Here is a 21,511-nt window from a genome sequence, read left to right on the forward strand (position 1 = left end):
GCAAAACCAGAACACCTCAGAGGCTCTCTTCTCTTTTGTACCTCTCTTCTCAGGTCTGCAGCCCTGCCTTGCCCTCACGCCCATCAGTTGATGCCCTGGCTTCTCGCAGGAGGAAACCTGCAGGAAGAGGTCAGTTTTGTCTCCTGCGTCCTGCATCCCACCTCCTGCATGCTGCCAGCACCTGCCCCTCCTCTGCCTCCACTCATGGTGGCCTTGTCATGCTCTGGCTCACAGGCCCTCACATAGCAGGAACTCAGTACCTTGCATGCTTGGTAACTTTCCTACAGTACCAAGTTCTCCTTCACTTGTATAATTAATCACAAGGGGGCAGCCAAGTCTCCTGTCTAAGAGAAACACAACATTTTCCTCTTTGTGTGTGTGTGTGTGTGTGTGTGTGTGTGTGTGTGTGTGTGTGTGCGCGCGCACGCGCGTATGGGTGTGTATGGGGGAGATATGGGGGGAGGGTCACATGTTCCGATGCTCAGGGCTTACTCCTGGCTCTGTGCTCAGGGATCATTCCTGCAGTCTCCTGGGAAGCATGGTACGAGGGAGATGGAACGCAGGTGAACTGCATGTCGGGGTTAAGGCACCCTCTCACTAGCCCTGAAGCACCACTTCTTACCCCTCTGGCCTCCGTTCCTCTGCCCCTCGGGGTCACACCCCAGGGTGTGAGAGCCGCAGGCTCCATCCCCACTGGCTCCCATCCCCACCAGGGGGCTTCTTCCTCTCTCCTCACGGCAGCCTCTCTGGCTCCCTCACACCATCCAGGCTCAGGGCTCATCTTCCTGAGCTCGGAGCAGCCACAGACACCGGCCACCATCTCCCGAGAGCAAGGGCCCTGCCTTGCTCCCCGAACCTCATTCTCCCTCCCAGTCCCACTCCGCAGATGCACCCTCCTTTCTCCTGCCCAGTCCCCAGGGCCTGGTCCCATGTGGGGCCCAGTGCTGCCCTGTGCGCCCTCCTCACCGGGCAACCTTCTCTGCCCACAGCCTTAAACACCATCCACCGCTCCCTGCCCTTTGGCTTCAGTTTCGGCCGCTCTCACGCCCCGTGGCACATCGACCAGGCCCCCTCTCAACACGCCCACTGGCCAGAACTGCCTCTGGGGTCTTCCATAACGCCTGCCTGTCAGGGCCGGAAGGATAGTTCAGCTAGGTAGGATGCTTGCCTCACCCATAGCTGACCTGGGTTCAATCGTCGACATTACACACAGTCCCCTGCGCAGATCCAGGAATAAGCCCGCGGCACCCTCCTATGGGGCCCCTAACAAATAAAAGGTAAAGGTAAAGGTAAAGGCCCTCCCGTTGATCATTGATTTGCTCGAGCGGGCCCAGTAACGTCTCCATTGGAGACTTTTGTTGTTACTGTGTCTGGCATATCGAACACGTCACAGGGAGCTTGCCAGGCTCTGCTGTGCGGGCGAGATACTCTCGGTAGCTTGCTGGGCTCTCTGAGAGGGGCGGAGGAATCGAACTCGGGTCGGCCATGTTGTCTGTGTGCAAGGCAAACACCCTACCGCTGTGCTATCGCTCCAGCCCAACAGAATATTATGCCACAATAAATCCCGGCAGTCTTCACCGCAAGCAGATGACACCGCAGTGACACCACTGAGGGGGCTGCGCCCACCTCTCACGGAATGTGATTCTGGTGCAGGGGTTCCCAGTGATGTAAGCAGGCAGGCAGATAGGGAAGACTCCCTCCCAAGGCAATGGCATAAATTGCCTGGGAAGTAATACCCCTGACCTCACGGAGAACTGGTGCCAGTCTGTACCAGACCCTGAGGAGGCTGCACCAACCCCCTCTGACAGAAGCTCCTCCAGAAACAAAAAGTCAGGGAAGGAATTTCAAAGAAGACCATCACCACTCCCAACCCCCTTGGCAACCTCCTTCGCAATGGACTTTAACGTTACTAGGTAGAAGCCCCATGTAGGGGGCAGGTTGGAAAAACCCTATAAAGGCCACCTTGACCAAAGGAAGGGTGCGCATAGGCTACCCCAGCCCATGTGGCCCAGCACATTCGGTGCCTGAGCACATGTGTCACCCGCATCTCCCCTCTTGAGATGTGTACTTTCACGTTTTCATGCCTAATGCTGGGATATGTATAGGGGCCTCTCCGCCCTTGGAGAAGCCCGGGTTCTCTCTTGAGCATGTAACTCCCCACTCTCTCCCACTTTCTCTCCCTCCTTCCCTTCAAAACCTCCAAATAAAAACTGTAATTTTCACTGCTCATCTACTCCTGAAATTCCTTTCTGCAAAGCAAGATAAGAATCCAGTAACCCGGGGTCCCGGGTGGCAGAGGTGGATCGGGAGAAAGTGACCATCTTTCTCCTCCCCACATATGGGGCCCACTGACATGACCAGGAGGAAACGGGCTCCCCACACCGTCCCTACGCCCCTGAGTTCCTTGGCTGGGAAGCTTATTAAGAGTTTGCCAGTTTCCAGGGTCCAGGGAGCTCAAAGGCCCAGCGCATATGCCAGGGCTTCGGTCCCAGTCACCACCTTGAGCACTGCCGGGAGTAACTCTCTCCCCGATCCCCCAAAGAGAGAGAAAACTGAAACTCTAAGTGTGCCGATATCAAACATAACTCAGATTCTTTACCTGACAGAGCTGTTGAGGGGATAGTCTATAAAAGCCGGGTGCTGACTGCCCGCCCCACACCCATCTCCTGTTCTCAGCTAGAGAGGAATAAGAACGTGACTCTGGGCCACAAAGGTGCCCAGCAGAAAGGCAACCTTCTCCAGCTGGCCTTGCAGTTTGAGTGGCCCTGTGCCTTGCTCCTGACCCGCGGGTGCAGCGAGGGTCTGGAAGAAAACCCCTGATAAGTACTGCAAACCACAACACCCAAAAGGAGAGAGAGAGCAAAAGTGAAGGTGCCTACCACAAAGGCAGGGTGGGGTGGGGGGATGGGGTGTGGGTGGTGGGAAGGACACTGGGAACATTGGTGGTGAGAACGGGCACTGGTGGAGGGATGGTACTCCATCATTGTATGACTGAGATGTAAGCACAAAAGTTTGTAAGTCTGTAAGTGTATCTCACGGATATTCATTAAAAAAAAATATGTGTACCCATCCCAGTATCCCTCCCACCCCTCATCCTCCCCATCCCACCCTGCCTCTGTGGCAGGGCATTCCCTTTTTTTCTCTCTCCTTTGGGGTGCTGTGGTTTGCAAAAGAGGCATTGAGTGGCTATCATGTTCAGTCTATAGTCTACTTTCAGCATGCATCTCCCATCCTGGGAGGATCCTCCCAACACCTTTATCTGGTGCTCCCTTCGCTATCTGAGCTGCTTTTTCCCCTAGAGTGTGTGGCTGGGCTCCAAGCCATGGAGTAAACCTCCTAGTACCTATCTCGGCTATTCTTGGGTACTCGATCATTGTATAACTGAAACTCAAGTAAAAAAATTTGTAAGTATACAACTATACCTCATGGTGTTTCACTAATAAAAATTTTTAAAAAGTAGAATAGCAAAAAAGAAAGAAAGAAAGAAAGAAAGAAAGAAAGAAAGGGAAGAAAGAAAGAAAAGGAAGGAAGGAAGGAAGAGAGAGAGAGAGAGAGAGAGAGAAAAGAAAACCCCAGGGAAGGCTACAGTCGGGCACGGATCCACCTCGGAGTGACTCTGCCTCTTTCCACAGCTTCCTCTCTGCGATGGCCGGTCTTAGCACCATGGAAGCACAATCCATTCAGCCACCTGGCAGTGACCTTGGTGGATGGGTCTTGCTGAGGACTGGGAACCGTGTTTGACAGGCTCCGTGTCTGGGCCCCTGGGCAGCCCAGAAGCACGGCGCTGACCTTGCCGGCAAACGAGCCCAGTTCAGGCCTCGGCACCACAGGTGGTTCCCTGGGCACTGCCAGGCCTGATCGCTGAGCATAGAGCCAGGAGCGAGCAGACACCTTCCCAGATCCCCACCAGAGAATGAGGCCTGGTGCTCTGCGCACCGTGGGGTCTTCTGCTGCCATTGACGGATGACCCTCAGCCTTTCTGTGTGGGATGGAAATGAACTTCCATCCGGCAGAAGCCTCGGTTATTTTCAGACAGTCGTTGTCAAAACCTGGCAGCTAACAAAAATCACCCAGGAAAGAGGGTGACAGTAAATAACCAAGGCCGGGCTCCTCTGCCACGCCTGCAACTCCGGGCACTAGAGGGCGCTAACACCCAGCTGAGCGTCCTGATCACAGGACACGGTGTTTAAAAACACCCACTTTTATTCTGTCTCTGACAGGAAGCAGAGATGTGATCAGGGCTTGGCAAGGGGCAGCCTTCCAACTCTGCAAATGCAACCCCGCTGTCTGCTACCCTGGCCGTACAGGTGCCCCTTTCCTCCCGCCCCTTCCATCCCATCCCCCACAAGCCAACCACTGCTATTTTTCTCCTGCTGGTACAGCCACCCTGGGGCCACTTGGCTCCATGTCTGGGTCCCTGGGAAGCCCAGGAGCACGGTGCTGACCTTGCAGGCAACCGAACCCAGTTCAGGCCTTGGCACCACCGGTGGTTCCCTGAGCACCGCCAGGCCTGATCGCCAAGCATAGAGCCAGGAGCAAGCAGACACTTGGCTTCGCAGGTGTCCACATCGCAGAAGTGGAGATGGGGGTGGGGTGGGGTGGGGAGAGTTGCAAAACGACCACTTATGTCCAGGAAAAAGTGTAGTTGGGACAAACCATGGCCTGAAAAAACTGCATTCCTTTGTCCTGTTCTGGTAGGTATGAACCACAACTTTCAGAGCGGAGGGGGCAGATGGCTCAAGGACTATAACCCACGCTTTGCATGTGGCAGGTTCGATCCCTGGCACCGCAGGGGCATCACCTGAGCACCTTCTGGAGGGACCCCCGAGCACCAGCCAAGGGTGGCTCCAAAGAACCAGTCCCGCAAGGACTTCTCGTGCCCGGCTTCCTTGGGGTCTGGGGGTTTAGAGTAACCAACCACCTCCGTTTCTTTGTGATCACAACAGCAGACAAACAGGTCATGCCCTTCTGTATGCCAGCTAGTGAGGGGAGTCCCCCTGGACAAAAGCCAGTTCCCATGCAACACCCACCACACCCTCAGCCCATCCCTAGAGGGCCCCTGGTGCCAGGTGGCCCCAGTCAGAAAACCCCGAGGCTCTAGTCTGAGTAGAAGCTGGCACAGGTCCCAGCCAAGATGCTCTTGGGGCCCTCCTCCCCCCTCGCCTGTCGCTTTCCTCCCAGGCACTCGAGGAGGCCGGGCTCATGCCAAGAAACCCCCCCACTCGGCCAGGACTCACTTCTTATTTATTTCTGGTAGTGGGTGGAACTGCCTCCTCCCCCTCGGACGGCGTGAACAGCTGTCGGAGATGATGCTGGGTAGTGTCCAGGGCGAATGGGCTTGGCTGGATGGACAGAAGGAAGTGAAGAGGCATTTAGAGAAGGCTGAGACAGACACCCTGTCCCTCCAGCTCCCTACAAGTCACCTGCAGGGACTCTGGGGTACAAGTACATCTTTGCAATGCTGCAGTTATTTTTTGGTTGGGGGGATGTTTATTTTTTTGGTGGTGGAGGCATTAAGTCACAGTTCACTGTGCTCTGGATTCACTCCTGGCAATGCTCGGAAGATCACATAGGATGCTGGGGATCAAACTGGGATCCACTGTGTACAAGGCAAGACCTTACCCTCTGTTCTATCCTTCCAACCTCTCTGCTAAAGTCTTTAAATTTTTTTGCTCATTTATTTTTTTGGTGGAGAGATCTTGGGGGCCACACCTGATGGTGCTCAGGGGTTACTCCCTGTTCTGCACTCAGGAATAACTCCTGGGAGTGTTCAAGGGCCCTTATGGGATGCCAGGAATCAAACCTAAATCAGCTGTGTGCAAGGCAGACCGCCCTACCGGCTGTGCTCTCACTCCGGCCCCCGGTCTGTTACAATTCTTATGGACGACCAGCCCTTTCTAAAAAAGGAACGTTTTGTGCAGCCAACTAAAGAAAGGCACCAAGCATTTAGAGAACAGAGAGACCTTAGATACTCATTGTTCTCGGTCCAATTGAGGAAAAATGAGAAACCTAGAACTTTCCACAGTACTTAAGGAAGATCGCTAGGCTACTATGGGTCCCAGGGCATCAGCATGGCTCCTGAAATCGGATGCCCAATTCTACCCGAGGTGTGTTATTTCAGGGCAAAAGCACATGTTCTCAATAAATTTTTTTTTCAAAGGGCATAAAAATTCAAGAAATGCAAGGATTCACTCATCTAAGGTCTGACCGCATCCTGGAAGGCATGAAGTGGCTGGTTCACAGAACCTCTGCGCGGCACTGCAAGAAACCATATTGTGGGCTGGAGCGATAGCACAGTCATAGGGCGTTTGCCTTACACATGGCCCACCTGGGTTTGATCCCCAGCATCCCATATGGTCCCCTGAGCACTTCCAGGAGTAATTCCTGAGCTCATGAGTCAGGAGTAACCCCTGGCTGTGCATCACCAGGTGTAACCCAAAAAGCAAAAAAAAAAAAAAGGAACCACACTGATCATATTGATTGCACAGGAGGAGAGAGAGCAAGCTCGATGGACTGAGCACATTCTCTTCACACCAGAGAGCCAGAGGGAATCCCAGCGTTGCACAGTCCCCAAACGATGGCCAGAGGGTGAGCTCTGAGCCACCCCCGGGTGTGGTCCCCAAACAAAAAATAAGTAACACTGAATCTCTCGCCATCTGAAAGAAGGGCGGGGCAGGGGTGGCAAGAACATCCTCCCATGCCCGTATTCCCATGGTTAGATGGGGCACGATGACTCAGCAGCGAGCGACAAGCTCATTCCCTACATGGTCCAAACGCCCAGATGCTGCTGCGGAAGGGGCGGGATGCCGGGGTCCCTCCCATCCGGCTAGGGGCACACCGCGCTCGACTGCAGGACCGGGCTCTCTGCAGGGTCTCTGGAATCCCACACCTGCAAGCAGGGGCATGTTCCCCTGCTCCTTTGGGCCACAGGGTCCTTTGTGGCCCACCTAGAGCAGAACAGAAGGCACCTGCTGAGAGATTCCCTGTACTGTGGGATTTCTGGGGGTGCAGCTCCCTGGGCAGTAAAGCACCTCTGCGTGCAGCCACACTGCCGGCTTTTGGCTTGGTCAGTTTAAGGGATGACCAGGTGGCGGACACTCCCCCTTTCCCCAGACAAGCCTGGGGTCCTGTGAGATGCTGTCTAGCCTAGTCCCTAACGCCTGGCCCGGCCTTTTTTTTTTTTTTTGCTTTTTGGGTCACACCCTGCAACCACAGGGGTTACTCCTGGCTCATGCACTACTCAGGAATTACTCCTGATGGTGCTGGGGGTACCATATGGGATGCTGGGAATCGAACCCGGGTCAGCCGCGTGCAAGGCAAACGCCCTACCAGCTGGCTATCATTCCAGCCCCCTGGCCCGCCTTTCAGATGCCCCATGTGACCCTTCCCAGCAAGTCTCTGGGTATAGGAGCTTCCGGCCCCTTTAGCCAAAGTGCCTACCGATCTGGGCTGAGTGCGCCCTCCTGGCCATGTTCTTGGCTCTCACAGCCTCCTTGATGCGGTCCACCTCCTGCTGGTAGCGCTTGCGGTCCCGCATGGCATTCTCCTTGGCCTCCTTCAGGGCGCTCTCCAGCGCCTTGACGCGCTCGGCCGTGGCACGCAGCCGCTTCTCCAGCTTGGGCAGTTCACAGCGCAGGTCGGCATTGTCACGGACCAGCTGTGGAGGGAGCAGAAAGAACGGGGTTGGCGGGGGAAGGACATGCACGGTGAGGGGGAGGAGGAAGGCAGAGAACAGGTCGTGAGGCCGAACAACCACCCCTCACATCATCCCAGAAAACCCTTACGTGGCCTTTGAGGGACATAGGAAAACAAAGTCGAGGGGTCCAAAGGGGAAGGGTACTACTGGGTAACACTGAGAGACATCTCAAGCCTTGCAAAGTTCTCAGCCTTAGGTAGGATTTATTTCCTTTAGGGCTGGAGCGATAGCACAGCGGCAGGGCTAGCACAGCAGTAGGGCGTTTGCCTTGCGTACAGCCAGCCCGGCTGAGCCAGTTCGATTCCTCCTCCCCTCTCGGAGAGTCCAGCAAGCTACTGAGAGTATCCCGCCCGCACGACAAAGCCTGGCAAGCTACCCGTGACATATTCGATATGCCAAATCACACAGTAACAAGAAGTCTCAAAATGGAGACGTTACTGGGCCCACTGGAGCAAACTGATGAACAACGGGAGGACAGTGTTTGTTTGCTGAGAGGGATGTTGGTGCAAAGCCAGGACATTAGGATGAGCCTCTGGACTCCAATGCACCCAGCCTGGGTTTGATCCCTCGCAAACAGCGCCTCCTCAGGCCCTCCCACTGTCCTGCTGGCTTCTGTGAACCAAGGACCACAGGAAAGAGAGCCCGGGTCCCCTAGACATGCCGCAGGGCTCCAAAGGGACCCAAGTGGATCGATAAATAGGGAGCTCCTGAAAGTGCTCTGTGTGGGGGACTATGTGTGGGTTTTCACCCGCGTTCCTCACCCTGGATCCCCGGCCTAGCTCCAGGGCCTGGCAAAGGAGGTTTCTATGAATGCGCAGACTACTCATTAAGAGCCAGTGAATTATGGAGCCTCACTTCCGGCTCCCTGGCACGGTGAGAGCTGACACTTTGGCGCTGCAGCTTGCTTGGATGACTTCCCGGTGGCCCCCGCACCTGCCTCAGGAAAGACCGTCCTCAGCAGCGCGGGCGGAGACTGACCAAGTCAGAGAGAGAAATGACATGCCCGGGGCATGTGGGCCCGAGTCAGGCCATTTTCTCATGAGCAGTTTCTAGTATTTAACTAAAGGAGAAGAGCAAGTTGCCCGAAAGTGCCAGTAGGTGTGGCGCTGTTGAGTCTAGACTAGCCCAGAGGGTGGAACTCAAAGGGAACCCACAAAACAAGAAGGCAGAGCTGAGAAGGGGCCATTTTTGGTGCTGGACCTCGCCCACCAGAGGGATGGAGCGATCACTTCCTCTCCCTTCCTCGGCTGTGCCAACTAAGGGCCCCACGCCGGTGCAGTGGGGTCCCCTTGGCACACTGAAGTCTTTGGGTTCATGGAAAAGGCTCAGAGACATCCTGGGGATGCGCAGGTCAGCGGGGATTTGAAGTTGGAACTAGAGGCAAGATGAAAAGACAGGACTCTGATCTCTCCTGTCCCTCAGCTCCAGGGAGCACAAAGCAGTCCTTATATTTAGCTTTCCATAAAGGAAAGTACAGCAAGTCCTTGAATAATGCCATTTCATTCCACGCTGTTCCATTATATCCTCCAGGAGAAAAATTACCAACTGATTCCCACCCAGGGCCACCATCTGCACGGAAACATTCTCCCCACATCTCTGCAGGATCTCCCTTGGTACTCCAGTTTACACAGACACACACACACAGACACACACACACACACACACACACACACACACACACACACACACCAAAGACATGCACATGGGGTTCAAGAGTGCATCTAAGTGGTCCCGGCTGAACATGGGTGCGAGGGGGTGCCTGTAGGAGCACATCGCATCCCGGGCTGGGTCCCGCTGTGAGCTCTGAGCCACCAGAACAAGCTCCAATCACCTGCTACCCGGAACTGGAAACAAGTGGACTGGGAAAGGAACAAATGGATCCTAAAGGCCACTCAGTGCTCAACATGGGTTGGGTGTTGTTTGTGTGAAGTTGGGTGATGTTTGTGTGAGCAGACATGACTTGCCACCCTACGTTAAAAGTGGATTCCTAGTAATTCATGTCCCTTGTACTCACAGCTTCCAAGGACCTGGTGAGGGCAGAGAGTAGAAAATACTGCAAGTCTATGTGAAGGAAGTGGCTGAAGACTAAAGGAGTTGAAGGATGACTTGATACTCAACCTCTCTGCTGCCATGTAGGCTCTGACCTTCACGACCTGAACTTTACCTCTGACCTTCACCCCTGACCTTTATTTACTCTCTGACCTTCCTCTCAGAGTCTGCTCAGGATGGGGTGTCCCAACTAGCAGGGTCCCATGTCGAGAGAGAAAGAGCTGGCGGAGGAAGCTGGCTGGACTCTCCTACCTGCTTGTGCACCTTAGTGAGTTGTTCCAGATTGTTCTCCAGGAAGGAAATTTTCTGCTTCTGGGCAGCACTGCCGCCTCCATCATCACTATCCAGTTCCACGCTCTGCAGAGATATCAAGCGGGTGAGCACAGGCCCCTGAGCCTCACCCTCAGCCCCCGTACAATGCGGAGGATCCATTCTGGATAAACCTGGACAGTCTGAGACACCAGACCCTTCCCACCAAAAGTCATCTTAAAAGCCAAAGCCGCAGGGGCTCTAACAGCTTAGCTCCCGTAGATAGTGCTCTCAAGCTTTGAACAGCTGCAGACTGGGGCAAAAGAGGAAAATACTCCGGAGGCTTGTTGGCGGCTATGAGAAAAATAAGAAACCAATGAGATAGTATTTTATTTCTCAAACCCAGTAGCAGGGGCCAGAGAAATAGTACAGTGGGTAGTACACTTGCCTTGCACATAGTCAAACTGGGTTTGACTTCCAGCATCCCATATGGTGCCCTGAGCACTGCCAGGGGTGATTCCTGTGTGCAGCACCAGGAATAACTCCTGAGCATCACCAGGTGTGGTCTCCAAAACAAAACCAAAAACCAAAGACAAAACCCAATATTAAATTAAATAAATGCAGCGTCCCAGTCTTACAGCCACTTTCTTGTAGCCACATTATTGGGGGGAAATTTTTGGCACACCACAGGGAATTTCCATAGACTGGCACTGGGCTGCAGCTCACGGGAAATTCTGAAGAATTTTCTGTGGACCGTCACGGGTTCATGGAGCAGAGTTCCTTAGACAACCTTTAGACAATTCATTCTCTTGGTAGGTGTGTCAAAGTGCCAGCAGTTATAAATGGATTGACATGAAGAATATCATGTTGAGTGAAACGACTCAGAAGGAGAGGGACAGGTATAAAATGATTGCCTTCATTTATGGGATATAAATATATATTTGTATATGTATACATATACATGTATGAGATCAAAATCCAAGGTAAACAGGGCCAGAAGAAATGAGAAATGAACACTGGTGAAGGGACAGGTATTGGAACATTATATGACTGAAATCCAATCATGAACAACTCTCTACATGTGTGTATCACTGTGATTCAAATTTAAAAAAACAAATAAAGGGAGAAAAACAAATGTCAGCAACGTTGCTGTTTTAAAGGGCTGAACAAAATCTTTGGAAACACAGAGCCTAGAGATGATTTTTCCCTGGGCTGGGCCCTCTTTCTTTCAGCCAGGGAGTCAGTGCTCTGATTCCCTCCGACAGGAAAACCTGCAAACCTCAAGCAGAAGCAGGTGTAAAGAGAGGAGTCCCAGTCCAAGCCTGATCTCCCTGCGGCAGCTGAGATGCCGGCAGGCACCAAGTCCCCGTGGACGTGTCTCTCGGGACCCACTTCGGAGTCTCAGGGGCCTCTGCTTGTCACTTCGACGTGCAGTTCCCTGAAATCCCTCCAGGAATCCATTGCCAGCGCGTGCCAGCATCCGAGCACGGTGCCAAGCGAATCTCAGCACCAGCGAGAAGAGTCCAGGTCAGCGCTGCCCAGAGCAGAGGGGACACGCAAGTGGACTAGACACATTAGTGGACTAATCCTTGGAGGTTGCTTGAGCGGACCCCTCCTCCACCTCATGCAGCGTCTCAGAGCCACATCTCTCCCTGCCAAAAAACCAGCCAGCGCTCACACTTCCCCCACTCAGGGCTTGGCTGGTCACAGCACAGGCCGGTGAGCCCCACTCCCATCTCTGATTCAAGGTCTGACAACATGGGAATCTAGTGATCAGCTCTCCAGCTGCTGGCTGGGTGGAGGAGCACGCTTTGAGAGCCTCTGGCATAGAAGGAAAAGGGTTCCATTATAAGATCAGGGGAAAAAATCTCTGGTCTTTGCCTTTGCCCCTGCAACCTGGGAGTCATCTTCAACTCAGAGACTAGAGGTGACTCTGCCCTGGGCTGCATCCTCTTCCTCTCAGCCAGGAAGTCAGTGCTTTGACGCCGACAGGAAAACTTGCAAACCTCAAGCAGAAGCAGGTGTGAAGAAACGAGCCTTGGTCTAGCCCTGATCTCCCCACAGAAGTGGAGTCACCAGGCACCAAGCCCCGGGGCTGTGACTTCTCCTCTCCGGCTCCTCTGCTCTGGTCTCTTGCTGCGACCTGGACCGGGCCCTGTGGTCTACTTCTGTTTCTTCTTCCTGGTGACACGCAGCTTGGCCTGTGGTCAGCCTGTGGCTCACGTGACTGGCGCCACCACGGAGGCCTTTGGGACCCCCCTTCGCTCTCCCCTATCTCCCCTGATTCCCGTGTCCAAGCTCTGAATCCGTGCAACTGTCGGAGGCTGAGACAAAGCTCCAGCCCTGCGCAGTGACTTTCTGAATCCTAACTCCAAACGCTCACCCCCCATGCCGTGAGCTCCCCGTTTCTCCAGAGAGTGCTTCCTCATGCCACGACACCATCCACGCCACTGGGGCATCTTCCTCCCACTGTCACGTATTATTTCCCTGCAAATGCCTCCCTCGTGACTTCCGCTTCCTCCCCCACCCCTTGACAGGCCCACCTGCCCCTCAGTCCCGACCCTCTCAAATCTGACCCCACACATCACCTTTTCTATTGAATGCCTCTGACCGCGGCTCCTCTGCTTTTTTTGACAGCCACACAGGCATGTGCAGTTTTCCTAAGTACGCCTCCCTTCCCTCCTGACACGGCTCCTACTTCCTAGAGGGGAGCTCTGTCACCATCCCGCCACCAATGCTGGCCCTTCGTCAGTCCTCTGACACGTTTTTTCAACAAAGTAGGCCTGGGGGCACGATGCTGCCACTCTCTCCCGGCCCTAAACCTCTTCGGGATGCACCCCAGGGGTATCCCCCGAGTTCACTGTGTGTGGCCAGAGGGAGCTCAGATCTGGCTGCCACAGGCCCGGATGCTAACCTTCTTGCTTGGGTTCTTGCCAGCTCTGAGATCCTCGGCAAGATCTCCCACCTCTGAGCTGGGCCTATCTACCCCTGCAAAACATCACACCTGGACCACTAACGCGGTCTGCTGGAAGAACAAATTAAACCACCAGATGTCACTATTCTCTGTACAAGCCCCAGCTCACTCCTACCAGGCAGAGCTCAGTGCCTTCTCAACTCCTCCTGGCTCCGGCCCTGCTCATTGGGCTTAATGGTCACAGCACCTGATGCAGCCACTTGGATTTTCCCTGCCTCACCCGTGGTTTTTCACTATGTCTGGAGAACTACAGGGATTCTAACTTCCTTCTACTTTAGATGGGGGGCAGGGAGGGTGTGTGTGTGTGGGGGGGGGGGGGGTTAAAAAAATTAGATGGAAAAATGTTCCCAACTATTTCTCTGCCTCCAGCACATTCTTTTAATAACATGCACTGGCGTGAAGTGATTAATTTTTAAGCACCACCAGTCCCAATATAAGCAAGGAATATTTCCACGGAAAAGCAATCTTTTCTTGCCCTCTTCCCCTCCCCCAGCTCAGCCTCCATCAGCAGCTTACCTTTTTGACCCGAGCAGTCAGATCCTGCACGAAGAGCTTACGAAGGTTGTGCAGCGTCTGCAGTTCCCGAGACTGGAAGAGAAGGTGGTGAAAATGCTGCTTAGGAGAGGAAAGACACAGAACTGACGCCTGGGCCAGCTCCACCGCCGGGCGAGGGTCTGTCCCACCGGCCCTGGCTCCGCCATCACACATGTGCACCCTCCCGGTCTGCTGCTAAGCATGGGAAGTCAGATGAACATATGAACTCGACCAGAGCCTCTTCCTGTGCTGGGTCCAGGTGGAACCTTCTTCTTCTTCTTCTTCTTTTCAAACATTTTCTCATAAAAATTTCTAGTGCATTGGGCAGAATAAGCTTTCTTCTCTCCCTCCTCTCCCTCCTTCTCTTTCTCTCTCTCCCTCTCCCCCCCCCCCCCCCCCCCGCCGTCTCTCGTCCTACAGAATGTCAACAAGTTTAGGTGGAAACTTAGCTACACTGCCCCGCTGTTACTGAGCAACATTTTACACTTTTCTGCCCTGCTTGATACCTGGCCCAGATGTTCCTTTGCTTGTCATCACTGAGATTAAAGATCAGGTAGCTGGGAAACTTTCCACCCAGGTGACCCTGGGCAAGTTATAGCAATTTTCTGTGCCTCTGTTTCTTCATTTATAAGATCAGGATAAAATTAGTCATTGCCTCAGAGTTTGCAGTGTAAGTACATGAGATGATTCTCTAAGCAGCTACTGAAATAGAGTAAGTGCTCAATTTTAAAAAAACTGCATAATGTTGTAATGGATATAGCTTACGCTTCCATTAGAATTTTCTATTGCTTTCTTTTTATGGCATAACTTCCGTGTACCTAACTTCTTAGCAGCATGTTCCCTTACACTTTGGATGATTTTCTACAAATGATTCCTTAGAAGATACGGGTGCTAAGACAAGAGTCAGGGGCAAACCTGATGATCAGAAAATCTAAATCCTTCCTTCCGTCCAAGTCTCCATGAATCTACTACAGGAGATATGTTTGGCTCCCTTGCCAAAGAGTTCCCCGTAAGGGAGGAAGACATGGATGTATTTGCCTTTCTACATTTCAATGTGTCCACATGGACCACTTTCACACAGTCTGCTTGGGAAGTAGTCACAACTGCACCCAAAGACAGGAAAGACACAAACTAGAAAGCTACAGAAACATCTCTCAGAATAAAGATCCTGCTTTAACTTAAGATCTTATGACCGAGTCCAATTCTGCGAATTGATATTGAAAAAAAAAAGATGCGCATAAAGCCAATCGCTTCCTTAGAGGAGGTAAATTACTTGCTGCAGAACGCCCCGGGGTTGGTTAGGAAGAAGATTGTGTGCACTAGACCGGGCGAGGCTGGACCTTCTCTTAGGGCTGCTGCAGGGGAGGGGAGAGGGGTTGCTCCCATCTGGAGGAGGAGATGCACCATCCACCCCCTACCCAAGGGAAACAACCCCCCTCGCCCCCATCCCACCCTGTGCTGCACACACTTGCTCCCACTTTAGAGACTGTATGACTCATTGAACTGTAATCACAAGGAAAATGCTCCATTTTAAAAAGACACTGCATCCAGGGCTGGAGAGATAGCACAGCGAGTAGGGCGTTTGCCTTGCAAGTGACTGACTCGGGTTCGATTCCCAGCATCCCATATTGTCTCCTGAGCATGGCCAGGAGTAACTCCTGAGTGCAGAGCCAGGAGTAACCCCTGTGCATCACTGGGTGTGACCCAAAGAGCAAAACAAGAAAAAAAAAGGTATCCAAGGCAAGAAGGAAAAAGGAGCCGGTGTCTGATCCAAAGGTAAGAAGGAAAAAGGAGCAGGTGTCTGATCCAAGGGTTGTTCCCAAGGACCAAACAGAGGCCTAAGGCTTGCAACTCTCTCTTCCTTTGGTTTTAGATGAATCTGGCAGTTTGAGAATGGCAACATCTAAACTTAAGCTCGCTCACGCAATACCTGTGCCAACATTCGCAAGAGCAACTATCACTGGCTTCTCGAGACCATTCATGGGGGCCTCTGTTACAGCTCCCACCAAGACCCCGCCTTCATTCACTTTCCTCCAATCTGTCCCTGGCATACCCGAGGCTGCTCTCGGTGTAAAGACTCAGGGGCTGGAGAGAGAGTGCAGTGGGTAACGCCTCTCCAGTGACCAAACTGGGTTCATCCCCAACAGCACAAACCCCTGAGCACTGCCAGAAGAGAGCCCTGAAAATACTCCAGTAACCCCCAAATTAAAAACTATAAAACAGAGTTGGAGCAATATTACAGTGTGTGGGGGGATTGCCTGGCATGCAGTAGACCTGGGATCAATCTCCAGTATCCCATACAGTCCCCCAAGCACTGCCAAGAATGATCCCTGAGTGCAGAGCCAGGAATGAAGCCCTGATCATTGAGGGTGTGGCCCAAAAATAAAACATAAAACATCCACTCTCAAACCAAAAAGAAACTCAAGGTTCAACCTCCTGTCTTGATAGAAAAGGGAAGGGAGAAGGGAAAGAATGTGAGAGCAAAAGTTCTATCAAGATGGGATTCAAAATCCCATTCTTGGCAAGAGAAGGGGTCCATCCCCAGAGCCCAGAACCCATCCCAGCACCCTATTAAAGCAAGGTGGGCTAAGTCAGGGATAAAGTTCAGTGCTATAACACTCACTTGCCTCTATGCGGCCCTGAGTTCAACTCCTGACACTACCAATATTTTTAAATCACAAAAAATATAAATAATTGAATTGAAAATAGTTAATAATAAATAATTTGATTCAAATATTGAATAAACTAAGTCAAGGAGGGTTCTCAGGGTGCCCTCGAGGGCCTTCTCCTTTCCTCCACCCAGGCCAGCTCCTGGCGCCGCCCCCCCCCCATCCTTCTCCCACATGCAAACACTCAAAGAGGCAGAACTGTTTTTGCCTACGATGAGGTAGGAACGGTCAGCTGAGGGCCGCAAGCCTGTCCCTAAGGAACATTCATGACTCAGGGAAGATTCTGATGGAAAGTGAAAATGCAAACCTTGCAGTCTAAATGACACATTCAGTGTGGCTCCAAGGTGGGGGTCTTAAAAAGTGTGTGTGTGCTGGTATTGGTGGGTGTGGGGACAGGGAGGAGAGTGAATGAGGAGTCACTGTGCCACTGAGTGCGTGACAGGTAGGCCTGTGAACAGGCACGTGCCACCGTATGGGCAGAGAGGTGGGACGTGTGTGGGCACACGAGTGTGGCATGCATGTAGGATGTATGTGCGTGAGGGATGTGCATGAACAGTGGGAGGGAGAACACACACACACAGAGAGAGAGAGAGAGAGAGAGAGAGAGAGAGAGAGGTAGCCATTGCAGAAAAGGGGATTTCAAAACATACTCCGTGCTCAGTTGCAGTGCTCACGCAAAGGTTAAGTTGCTTGCTGGACACTCAGTTGGACCTGGTTTGACTCCCCAGCACCAAACAGAGTCTCCTGAGTACCACTAGGTGTGGCCCAAACAAACAAACAAACAAACACTGTCCTCCCATTGCTCATCAATTTGCTCGAGCGGGCCCAGTAATGTCTCCATTTTGAGACTTGTTACTGTGTTTGGCATATTGAATACATCACGGGTAGCTTGCCAGGCTTTGCCGTGCGGGCGAGATACTCTCGGTAACTTGCCAGGCTCTCCGAGAGGGGTGGAGGAATCAAACCCGGCTGCGCCCAAACAGCACCCCAAAAAAAAATGGATCTGACACAATGAAAAAGGCCAATGACTACTTGCATATGAGTGAGAAAGTTGGGGATGAGTGTGTTTGTATGGACGAAGGGGAGAGGGGCTGTGAGCATGAGGCATGCAAGAGAGACAGAGGGGGAGAGAGGCCACTAGGGGGTGAACGCCGCTGCCTGAGGGCGCTGGGGCTCTGTGCTGAGAAGGTGTGAGTGTGAGGAGGGGCGGGGGGTCGCACAGGAGCACGCGTGCCCAGAGGTGCAGGAGAGACCAGGATGATATGAGAGCAAAGGCACGATAGCTCACAAGATGAGAACATGTGCGACATGCTCTGGGTGTGCATCTGGAGAGCGCAGCGTGAGTGTCCTGGCGTGGAGGGGCTGGGCACTGAGAACACGGCATATGCCTGTGAGGGAGAGAGAAGCAGTGACGTCACAGGGCCGTAGGGTGGGTCCGGCAGAGACAGAGTCAGCGTGAGGGCGTGTGGGCAGAACTGGCCTGTGAGATGGTGACATGCGTGGTGACAAGGAGAGAAAGAGGCTGAGCACTCACTCGGCTCGAGCTGAAGGGACACAGGGATAACTCAAGACTCCCCATGGCTCTGAACATTCGTGACGAGGGCTAGGAATCACTCCCGGTAAAGACCGTCATCTCCTTGCATCACTCCCACCCCCCTCCTCTGCCCCTGCCCACCGTTTTCCCACCGTGTTTGAAAGTCCACCTGGCTCTGAGTGGCCCCTTTCCTCCCATCCTCACCTGCTGTGCCCCACACCTCCAACTGCCTCTGAGGAGCAACTCGGCGCGTGCGGGGTCAGGGCCAGCCCTGAACCGCCTTCTGTCTGCATCAGCTGTGGTCCCCGCCGAGTTCTCAACACTGGCTTGGTCCCACCTCTTTTCCCAGGACAGATCAATGGTCCCCATGGGAAATGACTAGCTGGGCCTCACCAGACTGAGAGCTCCGGACCCTCGTCCATCGGCAAGGCACTTGTAAGTGCTCTCTTGGGGCCCACAAAGCCGGGCCAACATTCTGCAGAGCAGCCGAAAAGGAAGACGACAGGTAGAGACAGAGCCCAGGAACTCAGAGGCGGGACGGAGAAACCCAACCAGGATTCAAATGCTGAGCCCTGGGGCCGGAGAGTTAGTACTGTGGGTACGTATGTGCCTTCCATACCCCAGGTTCGATCTGGGACAACCCATATGGTCCCTGAGCACCGCTCGGAGTAACTCCTGAGCAGCACCGGGTGTGGTCTCCGAAACAGGAAAACAAAACCCAATTGAACGCTGAGCCCTTCCCAAGGTAAGTGGGTCCATCACTCCTGTGGCCACAAGCTGCACCTCTCTGACCTAAACTCACTCTGCCCCCCCTCCTGCTCCCCACTTTCATTTGGCCATGATTTCTGTTCCCTCAATGTGTTAGGAATCGGTTTCACTGGCCATAGGGTTTTGGTTTAATAGGCTCTTTCCAGATACTCCTATGACCCAATTCTCACCAACACCAAATCCCTGGTCTAAAATACCACCCTCAGGGCTGGAGCAATAGCACAGTGGGTCGGGTGTCTGCTTTGCACGTGGCGGACCCGGGTTCGATTCCCAGCATCCCATATGGTCCCCTGAGCACCGCCAGGAGTGATTCCTGAGTGCATGAGCCAGGAGTAACCCCTGTGCATCGCTGGGTGTGACCCAAAAATAAAAATAAAAATAATATAATTTATTATCTTATTATATACATCTTATTTTCTAGGTCTTACTCTGGAGAACCTGGCAGGCTACCAAAAGTAACCTGCCAACACGGCAGAGTCTGGCAAACTCCCCGTGGCGTATTCAACATGCCAAAAACCAGTAACAATGATGGGTCTCATTCTCCTGACCCTGAAAGAGCCTCGAATGTGGCACTTTTTCAAATCTCAGGGCTAGGATGAAGGAGACGTTACTGGGGCCTGCTCGAGGCAATTGATGACCAACAGGATGACAGTGATACAGTGAAATAATATAATAAAATACCACACTCTTGGGAAGCTGCCCCCAACCACCACCCCCTGCACTGTCTATAGCCGCTAACCGACCTACTATCTGTAATCTGATGGAACTGGGGTTTACTGCTCTACTGCGCTTCCCCCACTTCAGAGGGCCAGGATCTTATTTCTGCGGTTAAACTGCCCGACACCTAAAAGACTGCCAGCCCTTAGTAAGCACTCAATTAATTGCAGCTACATGTTGGGTGGAACTGAGTCCCAAAGTGCAGAGGTTGTAAAATGATAGGCATCGATTTATAATTCAGTTAATTCTCCCTCTGGGGGTTCTGGGGTTATAACACTACAAGGAAATGGTTGTGGTCTTTGATTGACAGATGGCAAAACCGTTCTGCCCAAAATCATCTTGTGGAACCACTCTACAGATTTCTCTTTCCCACTCTCTGGTTCTGGGAGAGTCATTTTATTTCTTTGGGTTTTGTTTTTTTCTTGGCTTCTTGGGTCAGATACATGCTTAGCGGTTACTGCTGGCTCATGCACTCAGGAATTACTCCTGGTGGCGCTTGGGGGACCATACGGGATGCTGGGGATCGAACCCGGGTCATCTGCATGCAAGGCAAGCAGCCTCCCAGCTGTACTATCACTCTGGCCCTTTGGCGGTCATTTTCTTGTTCTGCAATGTTGGGGACTGACGCTAGAGCCTTACACATCCCCCCAGTCCCTCCACAGGATCTTTACATCTAAAGAGTCACATGAGAAAGATGTGCATGCAACAGAACTTTAGAAAACAAAATCAACAAATCAGAAACGATTCTAGCCTTTAGGATGAAAACAGGTTGGGAAGAGAGTTGACATACCACTGTCTCCTCCAGCCCTTTGAGGTCCTCTCTGGCTTGTTCCCTTTTATCATTGAGCAACCTAAAAACAGAAACAAAAACCCAAAAACCAGAAATAGCCATGAACCACCAAAGTAGCATCAGAGCATTCTGCAGATACCATGAGAGTCTGCAGATAAAACAAACCCACCCACAGAATAAAGCCACCTTTTGTTTTTTTTATTTATTCAGGGGTGCTTGGGTTGAAACCCAGCCCCTCGCATATGCCAGACACGCAGTTCTGCCACTGCGTCACAATCCCTGGCACACCGTCAGTTTTTAAATTGGCCTGATCTAAGTGGAACATTTGGGTCTCTGAATCACAAAGGCAGACTTTTTAAGACCTCACGAGGAAGTGTTTAAAGGGCACTCACAGGAGCTTTTCTAGCTTCATCTCTCTCTCTTGGTCCTCTATTTTCAGCTTGTCATAATCAGAACTGAGCTTCTCCTGTTCCAGTTGCAGCTTCTGATTCAAGCTGAAATTGAGAGGAAAAGAGCAATACATTCCACATCAGTGTGAAACTCCGAGCCAGCCGCTCAAGACGCGGCTCTGTGCCAACCCTATTAGTTCTGCGCAATAAAGGCAGCAATTCTCGAGGATTTCAAGGGCTCAGAGAGCAGCCGCACAGCTTCCTCCCTGTCCAAGCAAAAACTAATTTCTGGGGAGCATCTAGCAGGCATGAGACACGCGGCTCTGAGGATGTATTTATAGTTGGCTTGTGCAAGAGCTTGAGGTGGGGGGCGGGGGGGTGGATAATGAGATGGGGAAAGGGCTGATATTTTAAAACAGAAAGAGAACCCAGTTGAAAGAATCTGCCGGCCCTGCAGATGGCGAACACCCACTCGGGAAACCTTATTTGGCCACTTCAACCTGCCCTTCCTCTCCAGGTTCAATGTTCTGAAAACATCTCCCAGATCCAGATTCCTGGCTGTCGCAGAGTGGGGGGTTAGGGGAGTTAGAGAAAGAGGAAATCAGAAACAGGGTCTGCTTGCACAACAGCCCTGTGTGAGGGAAAGCCCGAAGTTCTTTGACAGGTCGGGGTCCAGGATACCTCTGAATCTGCTCACTTGCCCTGACCCACCCATAAAAAAAAAAAAACAAAAAAACCTCCCTTCTCTCTTCTCCCCTTGCAGTTGAGCATTGAGGGTGATTCATCAGAAGAGTGAACAGGAGAGAGGAGAACAGCACCCCCTCCCCACCACCACACAGACACACACACACACACACACACACACACACACACACACACACACACGGTCAGGGAGGTCCGCCCTGGGCAGCCTCACACAGAGAAATCCTCCGTTCTCATGCTGGCTTTGCTGTTCTGAAACGCCCCTGTGGGGGGCATGCAGGTCACGGGCACTGAACCAAGGCCTGGATCAGCCTTCTAGAGAATTTCACTCTAAGACCTCTTGACTTCTAAAGCGTGACCTGAAGTAAATGGCGTATCCAGCTTCTTCAGGGAGAGGGGCAGGGAGTGGGTCAGCAGGAGCGAACCTTTGGTGGGAAGAG

At 52.6% G+C, this 21,511-nt stretch overlaps 1 protein-coding gene across 1 annotated transcript in view; it reads right to left on the minus strand.

The window, feature by feature from the left end:
* The window catches only part of KIF5C (kinesin family member 5C), a 200,313-nt gene that overhangs the window by 9,508 nt on the left and 169,294 nt on the right, over positions 1 to 21,511 (minus strand). Inside the window, exons 20-25 of the mRNA XM_056117490.1 lie at positions 20,373 to 20,474; positions 19,981 to 20,041; positions 13,485 to 13,556; positions 9,998 to 10,102; positions 7,441 to 7,657; positions 5,238 to 5,342 (exon numbers count right to left, since the gene is read on the minus strand). Coding sequence (XP_055973465.1) covers positions 5,245 to 5,342; positions 7,441 to 7,657; positions 9,998 to 10,102; positions 13,485 to 13,556; positions 19,981 to 20,041; positions 20,373 to 20,474 — 655 coding nt within the window. The 3' untranslated portion in view covers positions 5,238 to 5,244. The remainder of the gene's footprint in view (positions 1 to 5,237; positions 5,343 to 7,440; positions 7,658 to 9,997; positions 10,103 to 13,484; positions 13,557 to 19,980; positions 20,042 to 20,372; positions 20,475 to 21,511) is intronic.

This window comes from Sorex fumeus, unplaced genomic scaffold (genome assembly GCF_029834395.1).
Source record: "Sorex fumeus unplaced genomic scaffold, SorFum_2.1 ptg000035l, whole genome shotgun sequence".
Taxonomy (NCBI): Eukaryota; Metazoa; Chordata; class Mammalia; order Eulipotyphla; family Soricidae; genus Sorex; species Sorex fumeus.